The 25599-nt window shown below is 46.4% G+C and overlaps 1 protein-coding gene and 1 long non-coding RNA gene across 6 annotated transcripts; one reads left to right on the forward strand and one right to left on the reverse strand.

Moving 5' to 3' along the window:
* Positions 1-1287: 1287 nt before the first annotated feature.
* LOC127326248 (uncharacterized) lies at positions 1288-7156 on the forward strand. Of its 5 annotated transcripts, none has more exons than XR_007867739.2 (5): positions 1288-3286; positions 3368-3592; positions 4092-4196; positions 5946-6025; positions 6753-7156. It is a non-coding gene; the product is annotated as an uncharacterized lncRNA (long non-coding RNA). The 5 variants fall into 5 exon arrangements; XR_007867740.2 differs by having other exon boundaries at positions 1294-3286; positions 3368-3492; XR_011748874.1 differs by lacking the exon at positions 1288-3286 and having other exon boundaries at positions 3514-3603.
* Positions 7157-22916: 15760 nt separating this feature from the next.
* LOC139833789 (uncharacterized) lies at positions 22917-23498 on the reverse strand. The gene has a single exon (XM_071824135.1). It carries the CDS (start codon positions 23496-23498, stop codon positions 22917-22919), a length of 582 nt encoding a protein of 193 aa, XP_071680236.1.
* Between the last annotated feature and the right edge of the window lie 2101 nt (positions 23499-25599).

Below are 25599 nucleotides of genomic sequence, written 5' to 3' on the forward strand. Positions count from 1 at the left end.
GCCGCCTCGATCCCCGCCGCCGCCTCCCCAGCCGTAGCCGTTGCCTCGCTCCCCGCCGCCGGTCTCCTCTCCAGCTAGCGCTGTGGGCCGCATCCTCCTCCTCCTCAAGGCCAAGAACTAGAGATTGGGGTTGGTGCTGAACCACAAGGGCCTCGTCGTGGCGGGCTCGGCTCTGCTGGCACGGCCATGCCGTGTTCATCGGCTTCGGCGAGGCAGGGGACGTGGGTGTTGGCCGTGGCTGTTCTCAGCGGCCTGCTGGCCGTGAAGGGATCCAAGAGGACATGGCTGGCACGGCCGCCATCTCCTTGGTGTTCATCGGCTCCGTCGAGGCAGGGACTTGGGCGCCGGCCGCCCTCGGCGGTGCGCTGGCCGGCGGCGGTGAACACGTGTAGCTGCTCTTTGAGTTCTACCACAAGATTCAGGAGGACTCGGGGCCAACCTCTCTGAACCTCCATCCTCACCGTCAAGAATATGTCCACCTACAGGTCTGTAGCACACCCCTCTACCTATCAGCACAATTTTTCTCATGTTTTTTTGACGAGGATTATTGTTTTCTGTTTTTGGTTCCCAAAGTCCTCCTCTGAAAACAGATCCGCACTATGTAAGGTCATGCATCTAGGTAAACCATCATGTTCTTATTTATAGGTTTCCATTAATAATCATCACGTCTAAAAAGTTTCCTAGATTTTTCGGATCATCATTACTCTCAGAAAAGCTAAAAGCGACTAGATTTTTTGATCATCCGGTCTAGATTTAATCTCGCTGAACATGACATTTTTGGTTTGCAGATTATATATTGTATGGACTTCCTCTTCATGTATTATTCGATGTCGAGCTCGACAAAGTGTAGCATTGAACTGGTGCATATGTGTCTATGAAATTTGGAGCAGGTACATGAATTTTACTTGGCATAAAGATTTCAGATTGCTGCAGATTGTTCCCTCTTTGTTTTTCTGCCCTTTGCTTTATATACTGAAGCTTTGGATATTTTTATAATCATAGGTTGAGTCTGTTCACGTTTTGTTTGACCTTTTGCAGGATATCAGGTAAGTATCCTCCCCACAGAAAGAAACATGTAGCTATATGATATATGAAAGAAAGCACATTACGTGCTCCCCTTTTTTACAAACATTTCTTAATAGAAAGAGTTAAGGAAATTGGTTAATCATAGTTTATTGGCTGAACCGATTAAGATGATTTGTTAAAACAATGTCCAAGCATAGAAGAATCATCCTCTCGTTGATCATGTCCTTTAACCTTTCTTACGTAATGTGGCACGCTACGAATGTCCATAGTGAGATAGCTGCTTTTTCTTAGTAGTTGCCTAGATATTTTAATTAATTACATGAAGCGAATTTTGCTTTGGTTCCCCATAAATATAGCTGATGTATCCATCTATTTGATTTTCTGCATTTTTTTGATCTTTTGGTTCAGGAGAGATAGGAAAATATCAGAATTGAGTTGTTTCCTGAAGTAAATTAGCCAGCGGGCCTCACCTGCGTTCCTGAAGTAGTTGATAGTACTTTCAAACTTGCTTAGATAGTATTTTATTGAGATTTAGATATACCTTTTGAGTCTCAGTTATCAAATGAGTGATTTATTTATTTTACTGTTCGTAAGGAATGATAACTTTGGCCTATTAAAATTTTGAAGTGTTCACCATAGATTTCTTAATTCATTCATGCTAGCATAATATATTATGTTTCTAACTATGAACACTAATTGTTCTCTGGTTTCGTCTTTACCCGTGAACGATATAACAAGACATGTCGATTCCTATGTTTTGCATCTATACCACTCTGTTTACAGTAACATTACAAAAATTGTTGGTATCCCTTTCCTATTATCACCTAACTATTGTAATAATTGGAAGTCTACTTATGTTTCTAATAGTTTTCGACAGGAAAATCAAGGCTGAGCTTTTGATTACATTTAGGTTCAAGAAAAAAAGTTCTCCCTCCGATCCATATATTGTACATAAGTACAAAGTTTCTGGCACTTATTATTGATCGGAGGGAGTAACTGATTCATTAATATGTGGAAATACACTGGAATGTATGCCTTAATATATGCAATCATTGGTATTTGTTTCTATTTTTTTATAACTTAGTAGTTCCTAGCTAGCTTTATATGGCACATGCAATAGTAGTACTGCTAACTATGCAATCATTAATATTTGTTTCTATTCTCTTATATTTTTATCATATAATTGAGAGCGTAGTTTTTGGCATGTCTCTGAATTCATTAATATTTCATCGAAGGCTTCTTCAGATGGCATGATCTCTGAATTCTGTACTGATAAAAAGTCTTTGTATTCTATGTGTTTAAATATATGCTTTGGTCTGGCTAAAGAAATGAATATGCTGGGAACTTATGAAGCTGGAATAATTATACTTGTACATGGGCTTCTACCATTTGACCAATTGCCTGCCTAATTTTTGTTCTCATATTTTGTTCAACCGAATCCTGGTGAGTAACATGGTACCTTTCTACAGACCCCTATTTCTTGATTGGATTGCAGTGAAAGAATTATTATGCAGTTCTTAGAGAATTAATGTATTATTTAAATTCAATGGACACATTTTAGTAAATTGAGCATATCTTGATCGTTGTTGTTGCAAGTGGCTTGGTGAGAAAAGATAGATAATGTAGGGCGGTTATATGCTTGCCTGACATGCACACATATGCATGGTGCAGATGCCCAAGCAGATGCACGCCAATGTGCCTCTTTCTATTGATTTTTTTATAAAATATATTTATCCTTAAAAAGGAACAAATATGGTACTTTGTTCTGTTACTTTGTTACTCTCTATTGTAGTAAATTATATATAAAAATTGCAAAAGGTTCAGTTGGCAGAAAAACTTGCATTTTATTTTTTTGAAATTAATTGAATATGAAACCAACTACTCAGATGCGTCCATTCTATATTTATTATGGGGGTCTTTCATTTTGCTTCTAATGGCTGCTTGCCAGCTAATAGAAATAATATTTTTGTTGTTGTTTTCCCATATCATGAAGTTGAGCTTTATCGAATTGTTTGCGTGCCAAATTTTCTTCTTCAGTTGTACTTGTGATTGTAGTGTGCGCACATCTTACCCGGGAATTGGGACTAATTGGTCTCGCTATAAAGAGTATACAACAGCAATTCAAATGCAATCCCTGTGATATAACAAGGTACATCACATTGCTTCTATTTTCCAGGTTTTGTTGCTTCGACCGGAAGATGTCTACCTTTTAAACGTGCATTGTGCAAAGAACTCTAGCTAGCTTGTTTATGCTTCTCAGGTAAAACACGCAATTAATGCAGCATCAAATTTTTTGTTCTTACAAGGTTTGGTCATTAACTCTTGAACTTCTTGCAAGTAGAGATTACGCTGGAGTTCAACATCAATGAGCATATACATGGTATCGATCTTTACTAGGATGTGGTGTTGTGTCGAGGTACTGGTAGCGGCGCAGGATACAGGGAACGTGAGAAGAGGCAGCACTGGGTGAGTCCTCGCTGCAACCAACCAGGGTTACTCTATCCACGGTGATCTTTGTTGGATAAGCTGAATCACCTACTGTGATCTTTGTTGGAACCACTGTCCGGTATTATGTTGGTACTCACTTTCCTATTTACTTGCATATACAGATATGCTATTGTTTATATGCTTTGCGCTAATATAGGTTTACATGCCAACGGGTCCTAGCTGTAGATAGTAAATCAAAAACATCCCTGAATAAATCTCCTTCGAGCTGGTAGTACTATTTATACAGATTTGTGTGCCCTTTGTAGTCGAGCGTTGTCATCCGTTTTTTTTTTTGTCATGAAGTGAAGATTTAGAATTCATATATGTGGCATCTAGGCTTTATTAGTACTTAGTTTTGTTCATGTATATGCTACTATGACTTCCCAGATATGCATGTTGATTTAACTAGGCAAAGAAAGCTTCGCACTTAGAGATACATCATAAAATTGGTCAATAGTTGCCATAGAGGAACAAATTTTATGTTAGTTTAGTCTTCTGTTGAAAATTGCAGTCGGTAGGACACCAATGCCATGTTTTCATTTATATATGTTTTGATATATGAACTTTTCTATTTGTAGGCTTGCGGAGGCACCGTGTGTGTTCGTCGGTCAGATCCTGGCAGCGCGTGGGAGTAGATAGACTTAGCAAAAGCAAGGAATCCACGGCAGCGTCCATATCTCGAGGTATAACAGGCCTCTCAATCTCAGCTGTGATGTGGTTCCTACATTTATCAATTGAATTTCACCAATTTGTTTTGAAGCCCTATAAGATAGGTGCTGCTCCCACCTCCCAGTTATGAAATTGGATCTAAGTTGTTGTACTTGATCAATAAGTACATAGTTGCATACTAATTTTAAATGAATAGTGGTGCTCAGATCTTATAACAGATGCTTATTGCTACGCAATTTACAAAGTTTGAGCTTGCATCAGGTTATGATGATTTAACACACATGACAAACTATGTCTAGACCCTAGAACTTTATTTATATGCCTTATTATCTTAAATTCAACCATTTTTCTACTTGATCTCTCATGTTTTCCTTCTCATGTTAGCATGTGCAAAACATGATGACAGATCTGACTTAGTTCATATGTAAAATGGTTTGTTGCCTTTCATGACAAATCTGAATTGCTAGATGTGTAGATGGCGTATTAGTTTATAGTTCAGTTGCAAGTCAAAGTATAACAATCTGACCTCTAGGAGATCCGCCTAACAAGATGTGAGAGGGCATGTGAGATGGTTCTTACTACCCCGCTCCTTGCCAAATTCTTCCCTGACATCCAATTAAGTTTTTCCGCGCATGTCCATTGTTTCTAGATAGACCCTGAATATCTGAATACAGTTTTGTCATTTCAAATATCATGAAGTAGCTCTCCCCTGTTCATATCAATATTCATAGATACATGAGCACTTGGTGATCCTCTGACTATATGGTCTGCCCTTCTAAAATTCCTTAGTATTTTTCTTCGTATTTATGTGGTTTACCTAAGGTTCTGAGTTTCCCGTGTTAATCAGTTAATCATGGTTATATTCTAAATTAATATATGGATTGTGCAACCTATTACTGAAATTCTTATACAACTGAAAGCCTGGAACAATACACTAGACAAATGTAAAGGGAAACTATATTATGTATATTTAGTGAACTAAGATTTGTCTTTTCAAGTTGTAGATCTGGATTTTCTAAACATGTCATATATTCAGTAAAGTATGTGCATAACCATGGCTATCAATTTTTTATGCATGTCGTATGTCCGTCGTCATTGATTTTATTCATGGATCGATTTGACACATCTCTTTATGTGGTTCAAGCATATCTTGCTTTATGTTACCCTTTTAGGCTCTGCTGTTTAGTCCCCCTGTTTTATTTTCATGCAGAAGTGGCATATGCAAATGCTCCTACAGCTTCATATGAGCTTCTAGATGGGCACTAAGTTATCAATACTATGTAGACACATCTTTGTTTCCATTCGTTTATTACCAATTAGATAAACCGTATGAGCTACTAGCTATGTTTCTCGAAGAGTGTATCCGCATCTTGCCCTCTTACTCCATTGTGCATGTCTCTTCAGTTCACCATACAAATGGTCATTACAAATTCGTTGTTTGCCAACTGAAATCAAACCAATATATCACACCACAAAAAACTGGAGTTTGGCAACCGCAAAGTTTCAACCCAAAATGTAATGAAATGGAAGCCCAGAGATAGAATGGGGACATCTACATGTTACAGTTCACTGGAATATACTCGTGTGCCGCATTTCGGTGGTCTTGAGTTGTAGTTTTGCAGCCTCTTCGACCATATCATGGTTCAGCTACTACAATAATTGTAGATTCTTTTCATGCCTAGACACGGTATTTCGATTTTGGATGCACAGTGCACCTATAAGATGTTGGGATGCTGAGTCCACTTTGTATTTTCTGCAATTAGGATGTGTTCGAAAGAAGGTGCCAGGCCGTCATATTGTATTTTCTGCACAACCACAAACTATCGGTTTTGTTTTCGTTCAGGTAAATAAGATTCTTCCCTGTTCCCCTTTCATGAATGTTTCTTCCTCAGAGAGAGCAAATGGTTATTTGTCATCTGTGGATGTACGTAGTACCATAAATGATTAGCTCTCATTTTTTCTAAATATTAGCCTTCCAGTTTCGTCAATGTTTTCCTTGCTTCTCATATTAGTTACCACGAAACTTTTAATTCTTTGTTTGCGGTAACTAAGTACAATAGAAGCACCGGTAAGTAATTTCTTGCTGGTTATTTTGAAACAGTCCAATTTGTAACTTTTAGGCTATAGACAGATGTTTCATCAAACAACAAAATCAGGTTATGAGGTTGGTACTTTTGGTTTTTAATAAAAAAAAATCCATGAAAAGGTAAACTCGCTGACAATAGTAAATTTAAGCTTGAACTTTGTAAAAACTATAACAAGCGATCTATTTCACACGGATACTTCCTTGTACCTTGGTCAGATTTTTGTTGAGCGCGTGCCATGAAGAAGTAGCTTATTCAACATGATACTTTACCACGATAATGTTTGCATCACCTTTGATAAAATATAAAGATATACTTATTTTGTTCAAATAACTTGTTTCAACATTCCAGTCTAATTTGAATATCATGGTACTTCGAAGTTGATACTGGACCATGTGAGCAATGGAAAGCTCAAAAAATTCTAATCATTTCCTTTCACTTATGTAGCTCAAAGCTTCATAAAGCCATTTATCTTCCTTCATGCAGCTCAATGCCTGTTCTCGCGGAAGCATACACATAATGTGGGAAGGATCGTTCCATGTAGAAACTGAAGAAAGGAGGAATTTTGACAAATTAAAAAAAAAACTAATGATGATAAGGACGGTATAAGTTGGTTCCTAAGTTCAGAAGAAGCGGGGTTTAGTACCTTTATTGTAAAATTTTAGTTAAATATGTTATGTTCGTAAGCATGGCAAAGTTAAAATAGAAACCCCACTTTTTCTGAAGTTAGTCAAAACGCTATAAGGCACTAAGTCCTGCTCCCTTAGAAGTTAGTTAAAAAATTAGTTTCTTATGTGTACATGTTTGTGAAGGAAAAATATAAGAAACGCTGATCCTTGTGAAGTTTAAACAGATGTTCTGGTCCATCATGTTTATATAAGCATTTGCTACATTGTTTATGATTTCGTGTGCTTTATCCTAATTTCATTCTACTGACTTTATTTTGTAAAACTTAAGAAACATATTATCTTTTTACACCTTATTTTATCGTTGTTATTTAAAGTGTAAATTTGTGAGATTTTTACGGGGCCGTGCGCCAAGGCGCACATCTAAATCTAGTTTCTATGATTAGGGCCATATGGTCGTCGATCGCACAATAGTCTTGGAAATGTCACTTCCAAAACATAGAGCCTAAGCTACACTTAGTCATTGAATCAGCAGCTAGAAATCTTGAATACGATCAATTGATCATCGACGTGTTAGCTAAGGGAAAAAAAGATTGTTTGCCGGGGTGAAAGCTACATAGCGCTGCCGGTGAGATGACATAGACAAAGAAGAGTAGGATGTAGTATGTTTGCTAATATTAGATTTCGTTAGAATTACCTTATATAAGTCTGAGCAACAAATCCATACACAAAATAATGGTCAAATTTGCAACGTTAGAGATCATGTCTAAAAACTACTGTATTTCATAAAAGGGGTAATAAATGAGATTAATTTAAGTGAATAATTTTAGCCTTTTGATCGTTTATCTATCGGATCATGTCAAACAATATAACTTAATTACACACCAAATAAATATTTACCCGACTATTAACTGTGGTGTTCTCCTTTTGAGAACTGGACCTTCTTATATTCATAACACACCATATTTATTATAATTGAGAAGCATATATTATATGAAGAGAAAAAGTATGTTTATTTGGAACCAATAATGAAGAGATATATAAAAAGTAGCTACACACATAGCAGGTAGATTTCCGTAACTGTATTAATCCTTTGTATATTATTTTAGTGAACATAAATAAATAGTATTCTATAACCATGTATAAACATGATCTATATATTCATTTTTTGCACCCCAAATAGTATATGAACAAGGAATTAATATTTTGTAACTTTACATTCAGATGAAAAACTAGACATCCAAATTTTAACCTTCCATAATGATTTGACATCACATATATAGTACGAAAAACATCGCGCTCTATTTCAATGTGCAAAATAGACTTATGGTCATCAATATATTGTGTTTTTGAAGTGAGATCATAATCACGTGATTAATTCTACCGCACAAATTATACTTAGCATAATTTTTATAGTGGCTCTAGAACCTTACAATTTAATATCTTAGCCTTATGAGTAACTATGATATGTAAGATTTAGCGCTTAAACGCAATACACATAATAAGGGTGACGCCCTCGCATTTGCGAGGGCCACTGTGCTAGTTATTAATAATAACAGTGCGGGGAAGCTCATGAATGGGACATTTGAGCATTAGTGACTTCAATCTCCCTCATGCTTGAGAAATACTCTCTCCATCACGAGGATAAAAGTTATAAATATAATTTCTATCAATATGCACTTCATGAGGAGGATAAAATTTAGAATAAAAGAGAGATACAATTTCCTCCCAACCAAGAGAATGACTATTCTTCAGCAATTTATACCAATGCGCCGCTTTACCAGACAGCGAAATAGAGAATAGTTTCTTCCTCACTTCATCCATAGAGATACCTGCACACTTGAATAACCCGCATAATTCATGCAAAAACAGTAAATGATCTCCAGGATGGACAGTTCCATCCCCTTCATAGCGGTTATCAATAACACGTTCAATAATTTTCATGGGTATCTCGAAAGCAGTACTTGCAGTTGGTGGATTTAAAATATCACAAGCATCATTAGAGTTATCGCATATGGGAGATAAAGTATTATCAGAGCAAATTTTCTCCCCTAAAGGTGGGAAGCTAAAAAGATCATAAAAACTAGCTTCTCCAAGCTTAGACTTCTCCATAGCGTTAGTAGTGATTGCGTTCATACTAATAACATTGCTACTAGCATGCAAATGAGGTTCCATAGGTTCTTTAATTTTCGCATCACACAATTCATGTCTTAGCTTAGGAAATAAATTAAAAAGCTCATAGTTGTTTTCCATTACGCCTTACTAGTGTAAAATAAGAAACAAAAAGATGCAATTGCAGGATCTAAAGGAAATAGCTTCGAGTACTTACAACGGCGCCGGAAAATAGCTTGGTAGCCGAGATCCAGTGTGTGAGTACCTTTTACCTTTCCTCCCCGGCAACGGCGCCAGAAAATAGCTTGATGTCTACGCACACTTCTTTTCCTGTAGACAGTGTTGGGCCTCCAAGAGCAGAGGTTTGTAGAACAGCAGCAAGTTTTCCCTTAAGTGGATCACCCAAGGTTTATCGAACTCAGGGAGGAAGAGGTCAAAGATATCCCTCTCAAGCAACCCTGCAACCACAAAGCAAGAAGTCTCTTGTGTCCCCAACACACCCAATACACTTGTCAGATGTATAGGTGCACTAGTTCGGCGAAGAGATAGTGAGATGCAAGTAATATGGATGAGTATGAGTGGTAATAGCAATCTAAATAAAATATGGCAGCGAGTAAACATGCAACAAAACAGTAAACAAACGGAGATTCGATGTGTGGAAACAAGTCCTAGGGATCCTGCTTTCACTAGTGGACACTCTCAACAGTGATCACATAATAGAACCACTCTACACTCTTTTGTTGGATGATGAACACCACTAATTGCGTAGGGCTACAAGAGCACCTCAATGCCGGAGTTAACAAGCTCCACAACATTCGATGTTCATATTTAAATAACCTTAGAGTGCATGATAGATCATTGCAATTACACCAAGTACTAACATAGCATGCACACTGTCACCATCACACTATGAAGGAGGCATAGATCACATCAATACTATCATAGCAATAATTAACTTCATAATCTACAAGAGATTACAATCATAACCTACGCCAAGTACTACACGATGCACACACTGTCACCATTACACCGTGGAGGAGGAGTAGAGTACTTTAATAACATCACTAGAGTAGCACATAGATGATATTCAACTAGATCACATAAAGAGAGAGATGAACCACATAGCTACAGCGGAGCCCTCAGCCCCAGGGGTGAATTACTCCCTCCTCATCATGGAGACAGCGATGGCGGTGAAGATGGCGGTGGAGACGGCGGTGGAGATGACTCCGGGGGCAATTCCCCGTCCCGGCAGGGTGCCGGAACAGAGATTTCTGTCCCCCCGAATTGGAGTTTCGCGATGGCGGCGGCTCTGGAAGGTTTTCTCGGGTTTCGTCAATCCGTGTCGAGGATTTAGGTCAGGGAGACCTAAATAGGTGAAGAGGCGGAGTCGGAGGGGCCACGGGGGACCCACACACTAGGGGGCGCCCCCCTTGGCCGCACCGCCCTATGGGGTGGGGCCCCCTGGCTCCCCTCTGGCCCCTCTTCGGTGCTCTGGAAGCTTCCGGGCAAAATAAGATATTGGGCGTTGATTTCGTCCGATTCCGAGAATATTTCCTTTGTAGGATTTCTGAAACCAAAAACAGACAAAGAACTGGCCCTTCGGCATCTCGTCAATAGGTTAGTTCCGGAAAACGCATAAAAACGATATAAAGTGTGAACAAAACATGTAGGTATTGTCATAAAACAAGCATGGAACATCAGAAATTATAGATACGTTGGAGACGTATCAGTGCCCCTTTTGCAGAATCACAGTCTACAGATAGTCGTTTATCCAGGACCTCGGCTCCTGCTGCCCATCGTATTTGGCAGCGTCAGTAGGGGTGGGTTTGAACTTCCTGGGTGGCATCGCCTCCCGAATTTTGTAGCTTAAACAATCGGCTCCCCTAAGCTCGCCGTCGTTCTCCTGACTCTCATCCGAAGAATCACTGTCGTGTTCCTCCCTGGCGGCGCGTCGCCGCCTTGCTTTGTCGATCCTGCTCTGGGTAATTTCATCCCGAGCATCTCTCGCATGGTGCTTTTAGCCACTAGCTTGTAACGTGGTCTTGTCCTTTCTCGGGACCAGATTGTCTCCCAATATCGCGATACTTTCTAGGGCACCTCGGTGGGCTTGAGCCATGGAACCTTCAGGGCGCTGATTGATGAGGTATGCAGCGAGATTGGCGGTCGCTCCCGCGACGGTCTTTGGCCGTGGCATGCCCGCGGTGTCTATGGTCATGAAGGACTTGGTCAGGTTTGATGTTATTTCTCTAGCATCGTCTTCCGAGAGCCTGGACATTCTTGATCGATGTTTGCCTGCCCTGTGAGTACTTCGAGAGGCGCTTCCTTGCGAGCCCCTTCGTCGCTCGCTGGATCGGTCTGCCGCAGATAGGCGTCTCTCGAGGCTGGCTTGTTCTTTGGATAGTTGCCCCCGATTTTTCTCCAATATGGAGCGGTAAGCATTGAGAGTGCCAATCGTGGTTCCTGCCGGAAGTGGCGTATTGTTAAGCACGGCTGCCTTGGCTGCTGCCCACTCCTCCTCTGCGATGGTGTGGTCGTTGTTGTTGTTGCTGGCGCTGTTCTCAAAACTAGCTCGCCTGCTGGAACGGGGGGTGCGATCTCCGTCTCCCGTGTTAGCAACATAAACTTGGTGGGGCGCCGCTCTTCGGGTGTCTTCTCGGGCGATGTTGTCGATGCTATCCTCTCCCGATGAATAATGGGCATTGGAGATGAACGGTGCGTCGCTCGATCCCAGCCTATGCCTGGTATCACAGTTCATGCAGTAGTACGAGGTTAGCTCCGAGGACGCGGGATCGTCGGATCCAACCGACATGGAGGATGCCGAACGAGGAGTCGAAGGCGCGGGCGAACTCTACGGGCTTGTCAGGCCAGCCGAAAGGTCGAGTGATGACGACGCGCTTGGGCTCGTCGATCTGGAGATGGGTGATTCCAGCAGCCGAAGGATTCCTTCCGAGTTGACGTTGTAGTGGACGCTCCCGAAGGTCATCTCCATGTTTCCTTGTAGATCAGAGAAGGTCGAGCGAGACGAATCGCTGTGCGGGGTGAATTCATAGGAGCCGAAACGAATCGGGCTTCCCAGATGAGGCGATGATGGTGTTGATGAAGCTGCTGATGACATGACGGGCTCTGCCGATGTCCGATCTTGTGCCGACAGGGTTCCCACAGATAGCGCCAATTGTCGAGGGTACTCCTCGGCAATGCCCTCCGATTGGGGCTTAGGGTTAGCGGAATCCTGCAAGCTGACACGAGACATCGGTTCACAGACAAGCGGGGAGAGCGATTTACCTAGGTTCGGGGCCCTCGATGAGGTAAAACTCTTACGTCCTGTCTGTCTGTTCTTGATTATGATGATAATGGGTTACAATGGGGTGCCGAATAGATCGGCTGAGATCTCGTCGAGAGGCTAAGTATTGCGGCGACCTAGCTCTAGATTTTCTGGTGGCTAAGGTTGCTACGATTGATTGTGTCCCTCGGCAGCCCCTCTCCTGGCCTTTATATAGGAGGCCAGGTCTCAAGAGGTCTAACCGAGTACGACTAGGTTTACAGTAGTTTTAGATCTAATCTTTCCTTGTTCGGCTGCTTCCTTGTCTTGCCCGTCAAGGATTCCTCTGGTGCACCGTCCAGGTGGCCCATCTTGCCTCCAGGTGTCTTCATGGGCCTCCAATTAGTCAATACAGGATAGGGCAATGTCGGTTACACTACTAGAAAAAGGGTTAGCCGTAAAAAGCTACCAGTGGCGCACCACTTTTCTGGTGCGCCACTGCTATATAGTAGTGGCGCACCACTTACAGGTGCTCCACTGCTAAGGAAAATACTAGTGGCGCACCATTGCATCCATGCGCCATTGCTATGTTTTTTCAAGATCCCAAACCCACCTCAAACTTACCAGTGGCGCACTACTTACAGGTGCTCCACTGCTACGGAAAATATTAGTGGCGCACCACTCCATCCATGCGCCATTGCTATATTTTTTCAGGATCCAAATCTCACCCCTATCTTACCAATAACGCATTGTATGAAGGTGCTCCACTACTATCTGAGTTAGCAGTAGAGCAATTAAGTGTGGTGCGCCACAAGCATTTCTAAAAACTGTGCAGACAGGCACATGCTGCTTGTCCCACCGTCCCATGCGCTGGCCCCACAACGTGCTCCACCAGCACAACGACCAAATGACGTGCTCCACAGCTGGCCAAAGGACGTGCTCCACACCAAGGATCGACAGCGGATACAATTTCATTCATCTTTTTTCCCCACGACCGGCCGACTGGGACTTTAATTTAATCTCTCGCCGCACCCACCGCTCCTCAGTCCTCACCCATGCGCGCAGATACACTCGCCGCACTCCACCGTTCCTCTCCCACACGCGCCGCTCCTCTCCTCTCCTCTCCAATCGAAATCCCCGCCACCAGGAGATGCTGGCTTGATGCGCCGGAGCTCCTCCTCGCCCCACCCACAGCGCCGCTTCCTCCTCATGGCGCACATCCTCTACCTCGACCTCAAGATCTAGGGCCAGTGGATGTCCTCCGGCGAGCGCCGCCTGTCCAAGGTCCCGGCGGCGCGATGGATCCAGAGCCAGAGCGTCTCCCCGCGCCTCCCTTCTCCCTGCTCAAGGGCCACGTCGCGCTCAACCTCTCCCCAAGCTCGTCCACTTCCCGGTCGCGGCCCTCGCCGCCATGTTCCTCGGCGCCGTCGTCACCAAGGCCGCCGCCGTTGTGTCCTGCGTGCTCACCGACGGCCAGGAACAGGGCGGCCTGGACCAGATCGAGGCGCGGCTCGCCGGCGTCGACCAGATCGAGGCGCAGCTCACCGGCGTCGACCAGATCGAGACGGGAGAAAATCTGGACTAGGTTGCTTTTTTATATTTATTTTTAGGATTTAGGATACTAGCTGCAAAGTTTCGAAATTTTGGTTGTAATTTTCAGTTAGGTCCTGTAATAACTCTGATTGATAATAAAATAAACGTGCTATTTAATAGCAATGCAACACAAGTCCACCGCCTGCCACAACAACAAGGCCCATGGCACCATGTGCCCTATTTTATTTTTTACTTTACAGAGTGGGCAGTGGCGTACCTTACAAATGCAGCAGTGGCCCACCATACAAATGCAGCAGTGGCGCACCCTACGTATTCAGCAGAGGCGCACCCTACTTATTCAGCAGTGGGGCATATATAGCCTACTAGTGGAGCATCCCGTAGTGCGCCATTGCTACACAGATTAGTAGTAGCGTACCTAGTGGTGCGCCACTACTAAAAGTTAGCAGTGGCGTGATTATAGTGGCGCACTACTGGTGCGCCACTGATGGGATACAGTGGTGCGCCACTGATTGCCTATTTTCTAGTAGTGTTACCCGAAGGGTAATGCCCACGTCACCTGGTGCTACTAGGATAGGTGAGGAGGTGAGTATTTCCTTCAACCCTTGAAGTGCTGCATCTGCTGCCTCGTCCCAGACAAATTTGTCTGTCTTCTTCAATAGCTTGTACAGGGGTAGCGCCTTCTCGCCAAGACGGCTAACAAAACTGTTGATTGCTGCAACACAACCAGTTAGTCGTTGCTCATCTTTGAGACAAGTTGGCCTTTTGATGCACAGGATTGCCTTGATTTTCTCCGGGTTAACTTCAATGCCCCTGTTAGAGACAATGAAGCCAAGGAGTTTTCTGGCTGGAACGCTAAAGACGCACTTCAGCGGATTCAACATCATCTTGTACCGTCGGAGATTCTCAAAGGTTTCTGTGAGGTCGCTGATCAAGTTGGATCCTTTCCGGGTCATGACCGCGATGTCGTCGACGTATGCGTGTACGTTCCGGCCAATTGGTCCTTCAGGCACCGCTGCATCGTACATTGGTAGGTGGCACCTGCGTTTTTTAAGCCAAAGGGCATAGTAACATAGCAGTAAGTGCAAAATGGGGTGATGAACGAGGTCGCCTTTTGGTCGGACTTCTTCATCCGGATCTGGTGATACCCGGAATATGCGTCAACAAAACACAGAAGTTCCGCCCCTGCCGTCGAATCAATGACTTGGTCAATGCGCGGCAGGGGAAACGGATCCTTCGGACAATGCTTGTTCAGGCCGGAGTAGTCGATGCACATTCTTAGTATTTCAGAATTCTTTTTGGGTACAAGGATGGGATTTGCGACCCAATCAGTATGGATAACTTCTATTTCAAAACCTGCCTCTAGTAACTTTGCTAATTCCATTCCTATGGCGCGGAGCTTCTTATCACCAAAGCGTCGCATAGCTTGCTTCACCGATTTAGCCCCTGGGTTTATGTTGAGGTAGTGCTCGGCGAGTTCCCTTGGTACTCCGGACATGTCAGAAGGCTGCCATACGAATATATCCATGTTAGCGCGGAGGACCTCGACGAGCGCGTCTTATTCCTATTTGGGGTCCATGTTGGCTCCGACCGAGACCTGCTTGGTAGTGTCTCCTTCCTTGAAGTTGACTTTCTTGGTCTCTATCGCGGCCTTGAAGGAATTTTTCTGTTCGGAGATATGTTTCTTGGTGGTCTGCATCTCAGTCGGATCCACCGCGGCTCTGTAGCCTTTCAGCTCCTCTCCAGATATCACAGACTCTGCGAAGGTGGCTTCGTCCAACTCGCACTCATGAGCCTTTTTGTAGTCTCCGGATACGGTAATCATACCATTGGGACCCGGAATTTTGAGCTTGTTGTAGATGTAGCACGCTGTTGCGTGGAACTTGTGGAAGGTGGGCCTGCCAAAGATGACGTGGTAGGAGCTCTTGAAGGGCACGACCTCAAACGTGATCATCTCTTTGCGGAAATTATTAACATCGCCGAAGGCCACGGGAAGTCTGATGCTGTCGAGGGAATTTGCCTTTTTACCCGGAACCACGCCATGAAACTCAGTGTTGCTGTGTTTGAGTTGTTCCTTGGTAAGGTTCATCCGCTCCAGAGTCTCCAGGTACATGATGTTCAGGCTGGCTCCACCATCCATGAGGCACTTGGAGAAGTCAAAGCCGTCGATGCGGGGACTTACAACCAAGGCGTAGCACTCTTTTGGCACAATGGTAGGATGATCCTGCCTATCAAATGTGCACGGGACTTCCGACCACCTGATATACTGCGGCACAGCCAGAACTGTGGCGTTCAGGATCCGGAAAGCTGACTTGCTGGCGCGGACTGTTGGGGTTCCGAGAAAAGTGTGGTAAGCGCATGCGCTCTTTTTGACGAAGGGGTTGGGTTTAGCTGCGGATCCTTCCTTGGGATCCGGCGAAGCGTCATCCTCATCCATCGCCTCGGAACTGTCCTCTTCTTTGTCCTTGTTCTTTCCCTTGCCTCCTTTGCCGTGTGGGCGGTGCTTCCGGGCTCGCTTGTATCCTGCCTCCGGGTCGTTTTTCAGATCATTGACCCACTTGCAGTTGCGGTTAGTGTGAGTGGACTTCCCCGTAGCCGGATCCAGATGGGCCAGGCAGGGCATGTCTCTGTACTCTTCGTAGGTTTGAGGGGCGTGGGATCCGGTAGCGGTGACTTCATCACCACGCTGCTGGCCCCTGCCAGCTCCATCTCCGCGACCGCGGCCTCTTCCACCTCCTTGACCTCCGCGTTGGAACGCCATGGCGACCATCTCGGATCCGCCACTCTTCTGGACATCAGGGGGATTTTTCCGCTTGTTGCCGCTGCTGTTACCGTTATCACGATTCTTCTTTTGCTGATGCAGAGGAATTGATGTAGCTGGGAAATCTCCACCTGCGTCGTCATCGGCGGCAGTGTGATCGCTGGCAATGGTGATCATGTCATCCAAAGTCAGTTTATTTGCGTTGACAAAGCAAGTGAGCTTGTGTCGCAGTAGTCCTCCTCTCTGCAATCCACCTATGAAGGCGTGCATGGCTATACGATTGTCGACGTTTTCGCACTCGTTCCTGCATGCCAACCATCGTGTGAGGAAGTGTCTTGAAGTTTCTCCCTTCTTCTGGATACATGCTTGCAGGTCGCTTGTTGTGGCAGGCCTTCTGTAGGTGCCCCTGAAGTGCTTTTCGAAGGCGGTCTTCAGGTCAAACCAACAAAAGATGGAGTTCTTCTCGAGGTCGCTGAGCCAGATCCGGGCTGGACCTACAAGGTACAACTGAAGCATGCGGCAGGTGATATTAGGGGTTCCTCCGGCAAAGGTTACTGCATTATAGTAATCCTCAATCCAGGTATCCGGCCTTTCCGTGCCATCATAATTCTTCAGATTTCCGGGTAGCTTGAGGTTCATCCTTGGCTTTGGTTCCTCTCGAATCATCCTGCCAAAGCACTTTGGGCCAATATAGTCAGTTTTGTATTCGTTGAGGCGTTCCCGCGCATCACGCGAACCGTTGCGGGGGGATTTTGAGCGTGAGCGCGATCTCCGGCCATCGCCTCCGCCTCCGCCTCCACCGCTAGGTGGTGGTGAGGGAGACCTGCGAGGGGGCCGATGCGACCTTTTGCTTCCGCCTTCTGATTCTCCCCGCCCTTCGCGATGCTGGCTCCGGCTTCGATGGCTGCCTTCACCTTGGTGCTGGCTGCCTTGGCCGTTCCGGCTTCTGCGAGGCTCCGGGTCGCGTTCTTCGTTCCGACTCCTCCTGGGTTCCGGCTCGCGATCATTGATCTGGCTCCGGCGAGGTTTCGGCGTTCGCTCCTTGTTCCTGTTCCTTGAGGGCAGCACGTTGTCGCAGATATTGATTCGGTCAGGCCCATCGGGTCTGGCGTTTCCGGCTGGACTACGGCGACGAGGAGGTGGAGGACGCGGATATCCGTTAGGTGGAGGTGAAGGATTGCGGTACTTGTCCTTACCAGTGTACATTGCATCCTTTCCCTTTGTCGGATCTGACGGAGGCGTCTTTGATGGTACAGGGATTGGATTTGGGTGTTCTCTGGTTTTCCTTCTGCGTTCCGAGGATCCGGTTCGCGATTTGTCATCGCGATGGCGATTTTCGTAGGCGTCCTTCTGCGCGGTGGAGATGCAATGCTCCGGGTTGGATTCCAACTTGCGCGAAGTATCTGCCTTGCTCTGCTGCTTCATTGCTGAAGCAACGAGTGTACGGACGTAGTTGATGTCGATCTCCTCGTCCTTTTTCTTCAAGATCTCCGCAGCCTTCTTCATATTGTCCTTCGGAGTGGCGTACGGCTGCTGCTCGGTCGGAGTTGCGAAGGTGATCTTACGGGGAGCTATAGTTTCTCACCGGATCTTATCGATCTCCTGTTGAGCCTCAGTGATCTTGTCCTCCCAATGATTCCGGAGTTGCTTGACTTTCACCAGTGATTCGTCCACCTCCTGCTCGCGCTTGAGAAAGTTGTCCACGAAATTCGCGGCCTCCTTCCTCTCGTCAATCATTGCGGCTGCGGTTTGGGCAAACTTTTGGGCTGTGGCCAGCATCTCCAGTCTCTTAGCTTCTAGCGCTTCTGCGTCTTTGGGAGTGATGGGTTTGTTGAGGATATCCGAGTGTGCGATTGCATCCATGCCTGCTTGCTCAACCAATTCTTCTGGGGACAAGACTTCCTTACGTGGTCGTTCCCGTGAAAGCGGAGATCCTGCATGGGATGGTTGTGGGTCGGATTGGGTGTTTTCGTCCTCTGATTTCCGTTGATCCAGCGCCGCCAAGGTTGCGAGAACCTGCTTAGGCTGGGCGGATTCAACTTCAGGCTGATCACTGTATCCGTATTCCTTCACCTTGCGATCGAACTCTTCAGTATCCATGGAGGTGGTATCCCCGGAAATTGGGCTTAGGTTACCCAGGAGTGACTCTTCACCCGGAGCACTGCTTTCTCCGACAGCCTCCTGCTGATCCAGAGCAACGCTGTTTTCCGGTGCCTCAACCTGCTCGGGACCAGCTCCAGCTTCTTGAGGGGCGGTTCCGGCGGTATGGGCCAAGAAGTGTACGAAGTGACATCTTTGCTTCTCTAACACCTGGGAGACCCAGGCGGATCTGCATTGGTCTTCCACCTTTATTTCCTGCTCAGGGGCGGATTGGGTGGGTTTTGATTTTTCCAGATCCAAGGCGGAATCTTCCTTAGGAAGCTCCAGCATCTCAGATCGAATCTTCGCGACTGCGTCCTGCTCAGCGGCGGTCGCGTCAGCGTTACTTACCAGTGGGTTTCCGTCGGAATCGACGGTTTCCCCGATGAAGATGTGTATGCCGCCAACTGGGACGATGGAGAGCTTGACGGGGTTTGTCTTAGCCGGAATCCAGCACTCATCCGGAGGGATGATCGGTAGATTTCCGGCGTAAAGGACGCGCCCCACAGTGATGGTGTCGTCGTAGCTTCCCATGGCGGAACCCTCCCGGTTTCGGCCTCCAGACGCCGCTGGCCCCATGGTGGGCGCCAACTGTCGTTGCCTATTCGACGGTGCCTCGGAGGAGGGATCCTCACGAGGGGGAGAAGAAGTAGGGGCCATAGGGCGGAGAGCACTCGGGACGGTGGTACGCGATTTACCCAGCTTCGGAACACCTGCTCGAGGACAGGGCCTACTGCTGCTTGTCTGGAATTATCTGGGCGCTTTCGCGTTGTTACAATGAGTTCTGATTGTGCCTCTAGGGCTCCCAGGATCCGGCTTATAAAGGCGCACGGATCTAGAGTTTACATGGAGAGTCCTAGCCGGATTACAGGTCGCCTAACTACGGTACAATGTCTTGCCGTGCACGTCAAGAATCCGCCTTTCTATCTACGTCGTACAGGATCCGGGTTCCTTATGGGCCTCCACGGATCCGGCTTCCTCCGAAGGTCGGTTGGGATCCGGCTTCCCTATCCTGGACTGGACTTCATCCTTCAGGATCAACAGCAACTGGGCCGCCCGATGGGCCACATGCCGCACCACCATCTATGGGTCACCCGGGCTTGCCGGATCTAGGCACTGTCGATGGTACACCCATGAAACATACCCACAACACCCGGTAACCGACGCCGCGCGGATGGCCGATCGCCCGACGTCGCCCAACTGGTCCTGCAAAACGGCGTCACTTGGACCGGGGCCACCGCCTCCGGCCTCGCCTAGACCGGCGACCCAGATTCCGGCCAAGCCTTGACCGGTGCCAGCTCACCCGGGCTCCATACGATACGAGCGTCTCTCGACGGAAATTGGTGGAAGGGCCGAAGAATTTAGCCACGGAGGGGATCGGAACAAGAGGAGTTCGGTGCGCATCGCCTTCCGCCGCCGCAGAGATCGTGGCTGCACTCCGACTCCCACCGTCGCGGAGCTCGTTGCTGCGCTCTGCCTCTTCACTAATGAAAAAATTAGAAGACGGGAATGGAGCAATCAGCAAATCGAAAAAAATTAGAAGCCAGCAATGGAGCTTCCCAGCCATCAGGAATCAGTCAGAAAAGATCATGTCCAGACTTCAGACAAACAAGGCCTACACTTTCATACTTGAGGTTAATCTCATGATAAAATCATGCTATGCTTTCTTACATTTTATTTTCTTGCTGTTTCTTTATTTCTGCTATGTGAGAGGATCTGTGTGTGAACAACATAGTAAAATGAAGTATCTGATCTTTGCAGCTAGAACAACTCCAAGTTTATTCAGAAACAATTTCGGGGGAGAGGAGTATATTGATACAACATCGGAAAACGGAGTAATCGGATTGTAATGTCAATCTCTAATCATACATTTATTCTTGCGGACCGTGTATATTTTGATTATTCTGTCATAATTGGGATTTACAGTTCTTCAGAGAACTGTGAACATTGTCGCTAGGTAAGGGCACCAAATTCAGTTGTGTTTCCTACTTACGCAAAACAGACTCTCTTAAGTGTAAATCAGGCTCATACAAATAAACACACCTGGACTCTAATGGTACATTGAGTGACAGTCACTGATTGATGAGCATGGAGAAGATTTGCCTAATCTCCTTCAGGAAAAGCTACAAACGGAACATAAAGTATCATAGTTCTGTGGTAAACTCTGTTCTACGGTACAGCCCCATATGCTCAGCTCCATCAGTTGCACATATCTAGGATTATAATAGATCGATCCAATGGCTACCTAACCAGAAGTAGCATTCCATCAACCTCATGCAGCTCCCAGCGGAAAATACTTATCCAAGAGCCTAATCGATAAAATCATCACCTACCAAGACACATCCTACTATCCTCGGAAAAACTTAATTCGATTGATTCAACACGTACAAGATACGATCGGGTACTTGTAGGAGATTGAGGACAACCGCGATCTGTGGCAATCTGACAAGCACGACCTACTAAGAAGTTTGGTACTCCCGCTGATCCATATTAATTATTTTTAATATACATATCAAGATATATTTTAGTTCTAAATATATCCATGCTACTATGCTAGCATCAACTAATATGAAAATCGGAGAGAGTAGTAAGTTTACCCTCAACTTTTTCTCTAGATGCTTGACTAATTTTCCAACTAAGCAATTTCTCTCATTAGTAATTCGTTTGTTCTGTTAACAAAATTTTACTCAAGTACCGAAATTCTCGAGGGCCTAACTTTTATAAAATAAAACTACTCGTTTAACAACAACAAAATTAATAGAAATAATTGCTTTTGTGACATAACTTTATTTTCATCTCCCGAGCATCGCACGGGCAATTTTCCTAGTCACTAATGAAAAAATTAGAAGACGGGAATGGAGCAATCAGCAAATCGAAAAAAATTAGAAGCCAGCAATGGAGCTTCCCGTCCATCAACTAGTATAATACATTAGCTCACCAGCGCAGTAGCCTCTGGCGTCTCCGACCGGGCCGTGGCGCAGAGGGAAGCCGAGGTGCACGAGCAGGGCCACAAAGAGGCGCAACCATGAATTGAAAATTCTTCATGTTACCAAATCTGGAGCTCGCCAAATCTCCAGCGCTAATTTACTAAACACCAGATACTTCAACCAAAACAAAACAAGGAAGCGCTGCGTAATCATTCAAGACTAAATCGAGTTTCTTCTCCAGAACAAATCATGACAAACGAGCTGATACAGGCCTCTATGAATCAAGACTGAGGTTGTCGATCTGTGTCTCCCATGGTCGCTACTCCAGAGGACGAGCAGCGCTCGAGCGGGACCACAAAGAGGGCGGCGCGCATCAGAGTCTAGATCAATTACAAGCGGGGCCACTGCCTCCAGCCTCGCCTAGACTGGCGAACGTGCCAGCGCCGCCGGCCTCGGCTCAGCTCGGCTCCGCGCGCGATGTTGAGGATGCGTATGGAAGCGTCGCGTCCCGTTCCCCACCATCCCACCTTCTCATAGGAGGGCGGCGCTGTCGATCCATGTCTCCCATGGTCGGAACAACGGAGCAGCTGCGAAAGAGCTCGAGGCAGGGGAGGCCGGGGGCTGAGGAGTTGCAGCCCGTAGCAGAGGACCAAGTGAGGTTGGAGAGACGGTGACCATGCCCGGCATGGTGCTGCACGGCGGCAGCAATGGGGGCGAGGATCAGGTGTGGATAAGGGCAGATTAGGTGAGACGGATAGGAGCGAGAAGATAGAAGAGGTTGGACGGCAGGATAGGGAGTCCCTCGTGGTGGGTTAGTGGGGTCGTGCGGCCATGGGGATTGAAAGATTCTACCAAACGGACAAACAGACGGGTGTTAGACACGTGTCAGATATACAAGGCGTGCTCCCGTACCCATATGATCACCGAGATTCTTCCATCAGGCAGAAGGTTGAACCCAACATTAAACGTTGATGTCCTTTTCAGAGCAGCATATATCGTGTCTAGAAGTTCTTCTAGCTTATCCACTAGCAGAAAGATAGGAATCAACTAAACATCTCAACAAAATAAATCAATGGCTTAAAAGTCTCCTTCGCATCATAGATGGTCTGCCATGTGCTTGCCAGTGTAATATTGTGTTTAATTTTTTTCGAGGAATGACGGGGGGAAGTCTCCCCACCGCTTATTATTTTTATTTCTCGAAACGACTTAGCAGTCAATCCATCATACATTGGAGTGGAGAAAGGGGTAGGGGATGGGGAGAGTACAGCAGCCGGATCATGCAATACAAGTCAGAAGGTAGGAATGGAGACTATCAAGAGGAGCCCTATCATCCTCTTTGAAGTGCCAACGCCAAAGAGAAAGGTCATCGCACGCCCGTCGAACCACCGCAGTGAGCGGCGTGTCATTGTTGCTGAATACACGGTCGTTTTGTGCCTTCCAAAGGGACCACAGGAGCACGGCAACAGCCGAACACCTAGCATCGATCGTGGTCTGCATCGGGGATGGAAGATCCCACAAGGAGAACTCGCCTGCCGGGATGGCAACCTTCAGACGTCTCCAAAGAGCCGCCGCCAGAGGGCAGTCGAAGAAGATATGTCGCCCCATCTCAATGGCAGGGCAGGCAACACACACCGTCGATGGAGCGCAGTTCTTGTAGAATAGATTCGCCCTAGTGCTCAGCCAGTCAATGTCAGCCAAATAAGCAAAGATCTTCGGCTTGGAGGGCAGCCGGAGTGCCCAAGTCGTGGAGGCCGAGACGTCCACGGGTCGGCCCGAGGAGAGCATCATGTACGCCTCCCGCGTGCTGAAGGGAGGACTGGACGGGGAATCAATGATGTGGATGTCGTCCCCCTCCATGAGGGAAATGTCGTCGATTATGCAGCGAATCGTGGAGAGATCGTCCTCCGCCTCCACTGAGAGACGGGGCTGGAGGTGTAGACCTGCCTCGACGATAGAGTCCACCGACGCGTGCGGTCACGTGAAGTGGGAAAGCAGGGGAGGGAAGTGTGTCGCAAGCGCCCCACCAGGGAGCCACTTGTCCATCCAGAAGGACGTCGATCTCCTGTCCACCACCGCCGACCTGGTGATGGCATGGTAGAGGGGGAGGCACTCCGCAACGATCCTCTCGAGGAATGAAGGAGTGGAAGAGTAGTCGCCGAGGTCTGGTCCTGAGTGAGTAAAAAACCATTCCTTCCAAGGAAGGGAGTCAGAGCAGTGTAACCTATGCACGAAACTAAGCAGCAAACACTTGTTCTGCCGGTGCAGATCCTTGATGCCGAAACCGCCCTCCTGTTTAGACAGCAACACCTTATCCCAAGCAATTAGGCAACGCGCCCCGGAACAGGAGTCCTTCCCCGTCCATAAAAAGTGTGGCATCTCTTATCAATACTTTCCAACACACCCACAGGCAACAAGTATGAGAACATGTAATAAGTAGAGAGGCTATTCAACACATCATTACACAAGACAAGTCGGCCACCAGAAGAGAGGAGGTGTGCCCGCCATCCAGAGAGACGACAGTCGAAAGAGAGAATAAGAGGGGCGTAGGCGGAGGCATGCAAATTGGTGGGGGAGAGAGGAAGCCCAAGATAGGGCTGGGGGAAGGATGCGATGGGGCAGCCAAGTGTGGAGGCCATCTCGAACGCAAAAGAGTTGTTCACATGCATGGGAATAAAGCAGGACTTGTGGAAGTTGATAGCAAGACCAGCAGACGCGAAGTCTGTTGGAGATATGCCCGAGAGGCAATAATAAAATAGTGTTCATGATAAATGTTTACACTCCGTGCTATGATTGTATTAACCGGAAACATTAATACATGTGTGTTGTGTGATACGTCCAAAACGTATCTACTTTCCCGAACACTTTTGCTATTGTTTTGCCTCTAATTTGTGTATTTTGGATACAACTAATACAGACTAACGCTGTTTTCAGCAGAATTGCCCTGGTGTCTCGTTTTTGTGCAGAAATTCAACTTTCAGGAAAATCCCCGGAATTTATGTCGAAGGGATTATTTTTCCAGAAGATTCACGGAGCCATAAGGGCAGGCCTGGGGGAGGCCCAGGGCCCCCACACACTAGGCCGGCGCGGCCTGTAGGGGGGGCGCGCCGCCCTACTGTGTGGCCGCCTCGGCCAGCCTCTGACGCCCCCCTCTGGACTATTAAAGGGTTTCGATCTAAAAACGCGAGACGAGAAGTCGAAGTCGCCAGAAACCATCCAGTACGCCGCCACCGTCGCGAAACTCCGTCTCGGGACCAGAAACTCCGTTCTGGCACTCCGCCGGGACGGGGAATTGGAGGAGATCATCGCCATCATCACCACCGATGCCTCTCCATCGACCAGCAATGTTTCCCCCATCCATATGTGAGTAACTCCCCCGCTGTAGGCTGAAGGGGATGGTAGGGATTGGATGAGATTGGTCGTGTAATAGCATAAGATTGTTAGGGTATAGTGCCTAGTGTCCGTAATTGGTACTTTGATGATATTGTTGCAACTTGTTATGCTTAATGCTTGTCACTAGGGCCCGAGTGCCATGATCTCAGATCTGAACATGTTATTGTTTCATGATGATATGCATTGTTTAATGATCTTACCTGCAAGTTGTATACACATGTCGCTGTCCGGAACCCGAGGCCCCAAAGTGACAGAAATTGGGACAACCGGAGGGGAAGGCAGTGATGTGAGAATCACATGTGTTCACGGAGTGTTAATGCTTTGCTCTGGTACTCTATTAAAAGGAGTACCTTAATTTCCAGTAGATTCCCTAGAGGCCCGGCTGCCACCGGCTGGTAGGACAAAAGATATTGTGCAAGTTTCTCATTGCGAGCACGTACGACTATATACGGAACACATGCCTATGGATTGCTTAGTACTTGGACACCGTTTTATTACTATCTGCAAATGCCCTGCTTTGATTGTTACATGAGTTTCTCTCATCCATGCAACGCCCGTCATCCATCCC

The sequence above is a fragment of the Lolium perenne genome, chromosome 7 (genome assembly GCF_019359855.2).
Source record: "Lolium perenne isolate Kyuss_39 chromosome 7, Kyuss_2.0, whole genome shotgun sequence".
Classification (NCBI taxonomy): Eukaryota; Viridiplantae; Streptophyta; class Magnoliopsida; order Poales; family Poaceae; genus Lolium; species Lolium perenne.

What these genes read in the sequence shown, in the direction of transcription:
- LOC139833789 (XM_071824135.1), bottom strand. Translation starts at nt 23,498, where the DNA reads ATGGAGGGGGACGACATCCACATCATTGATTCCCCGTCCAGTCCTCCC.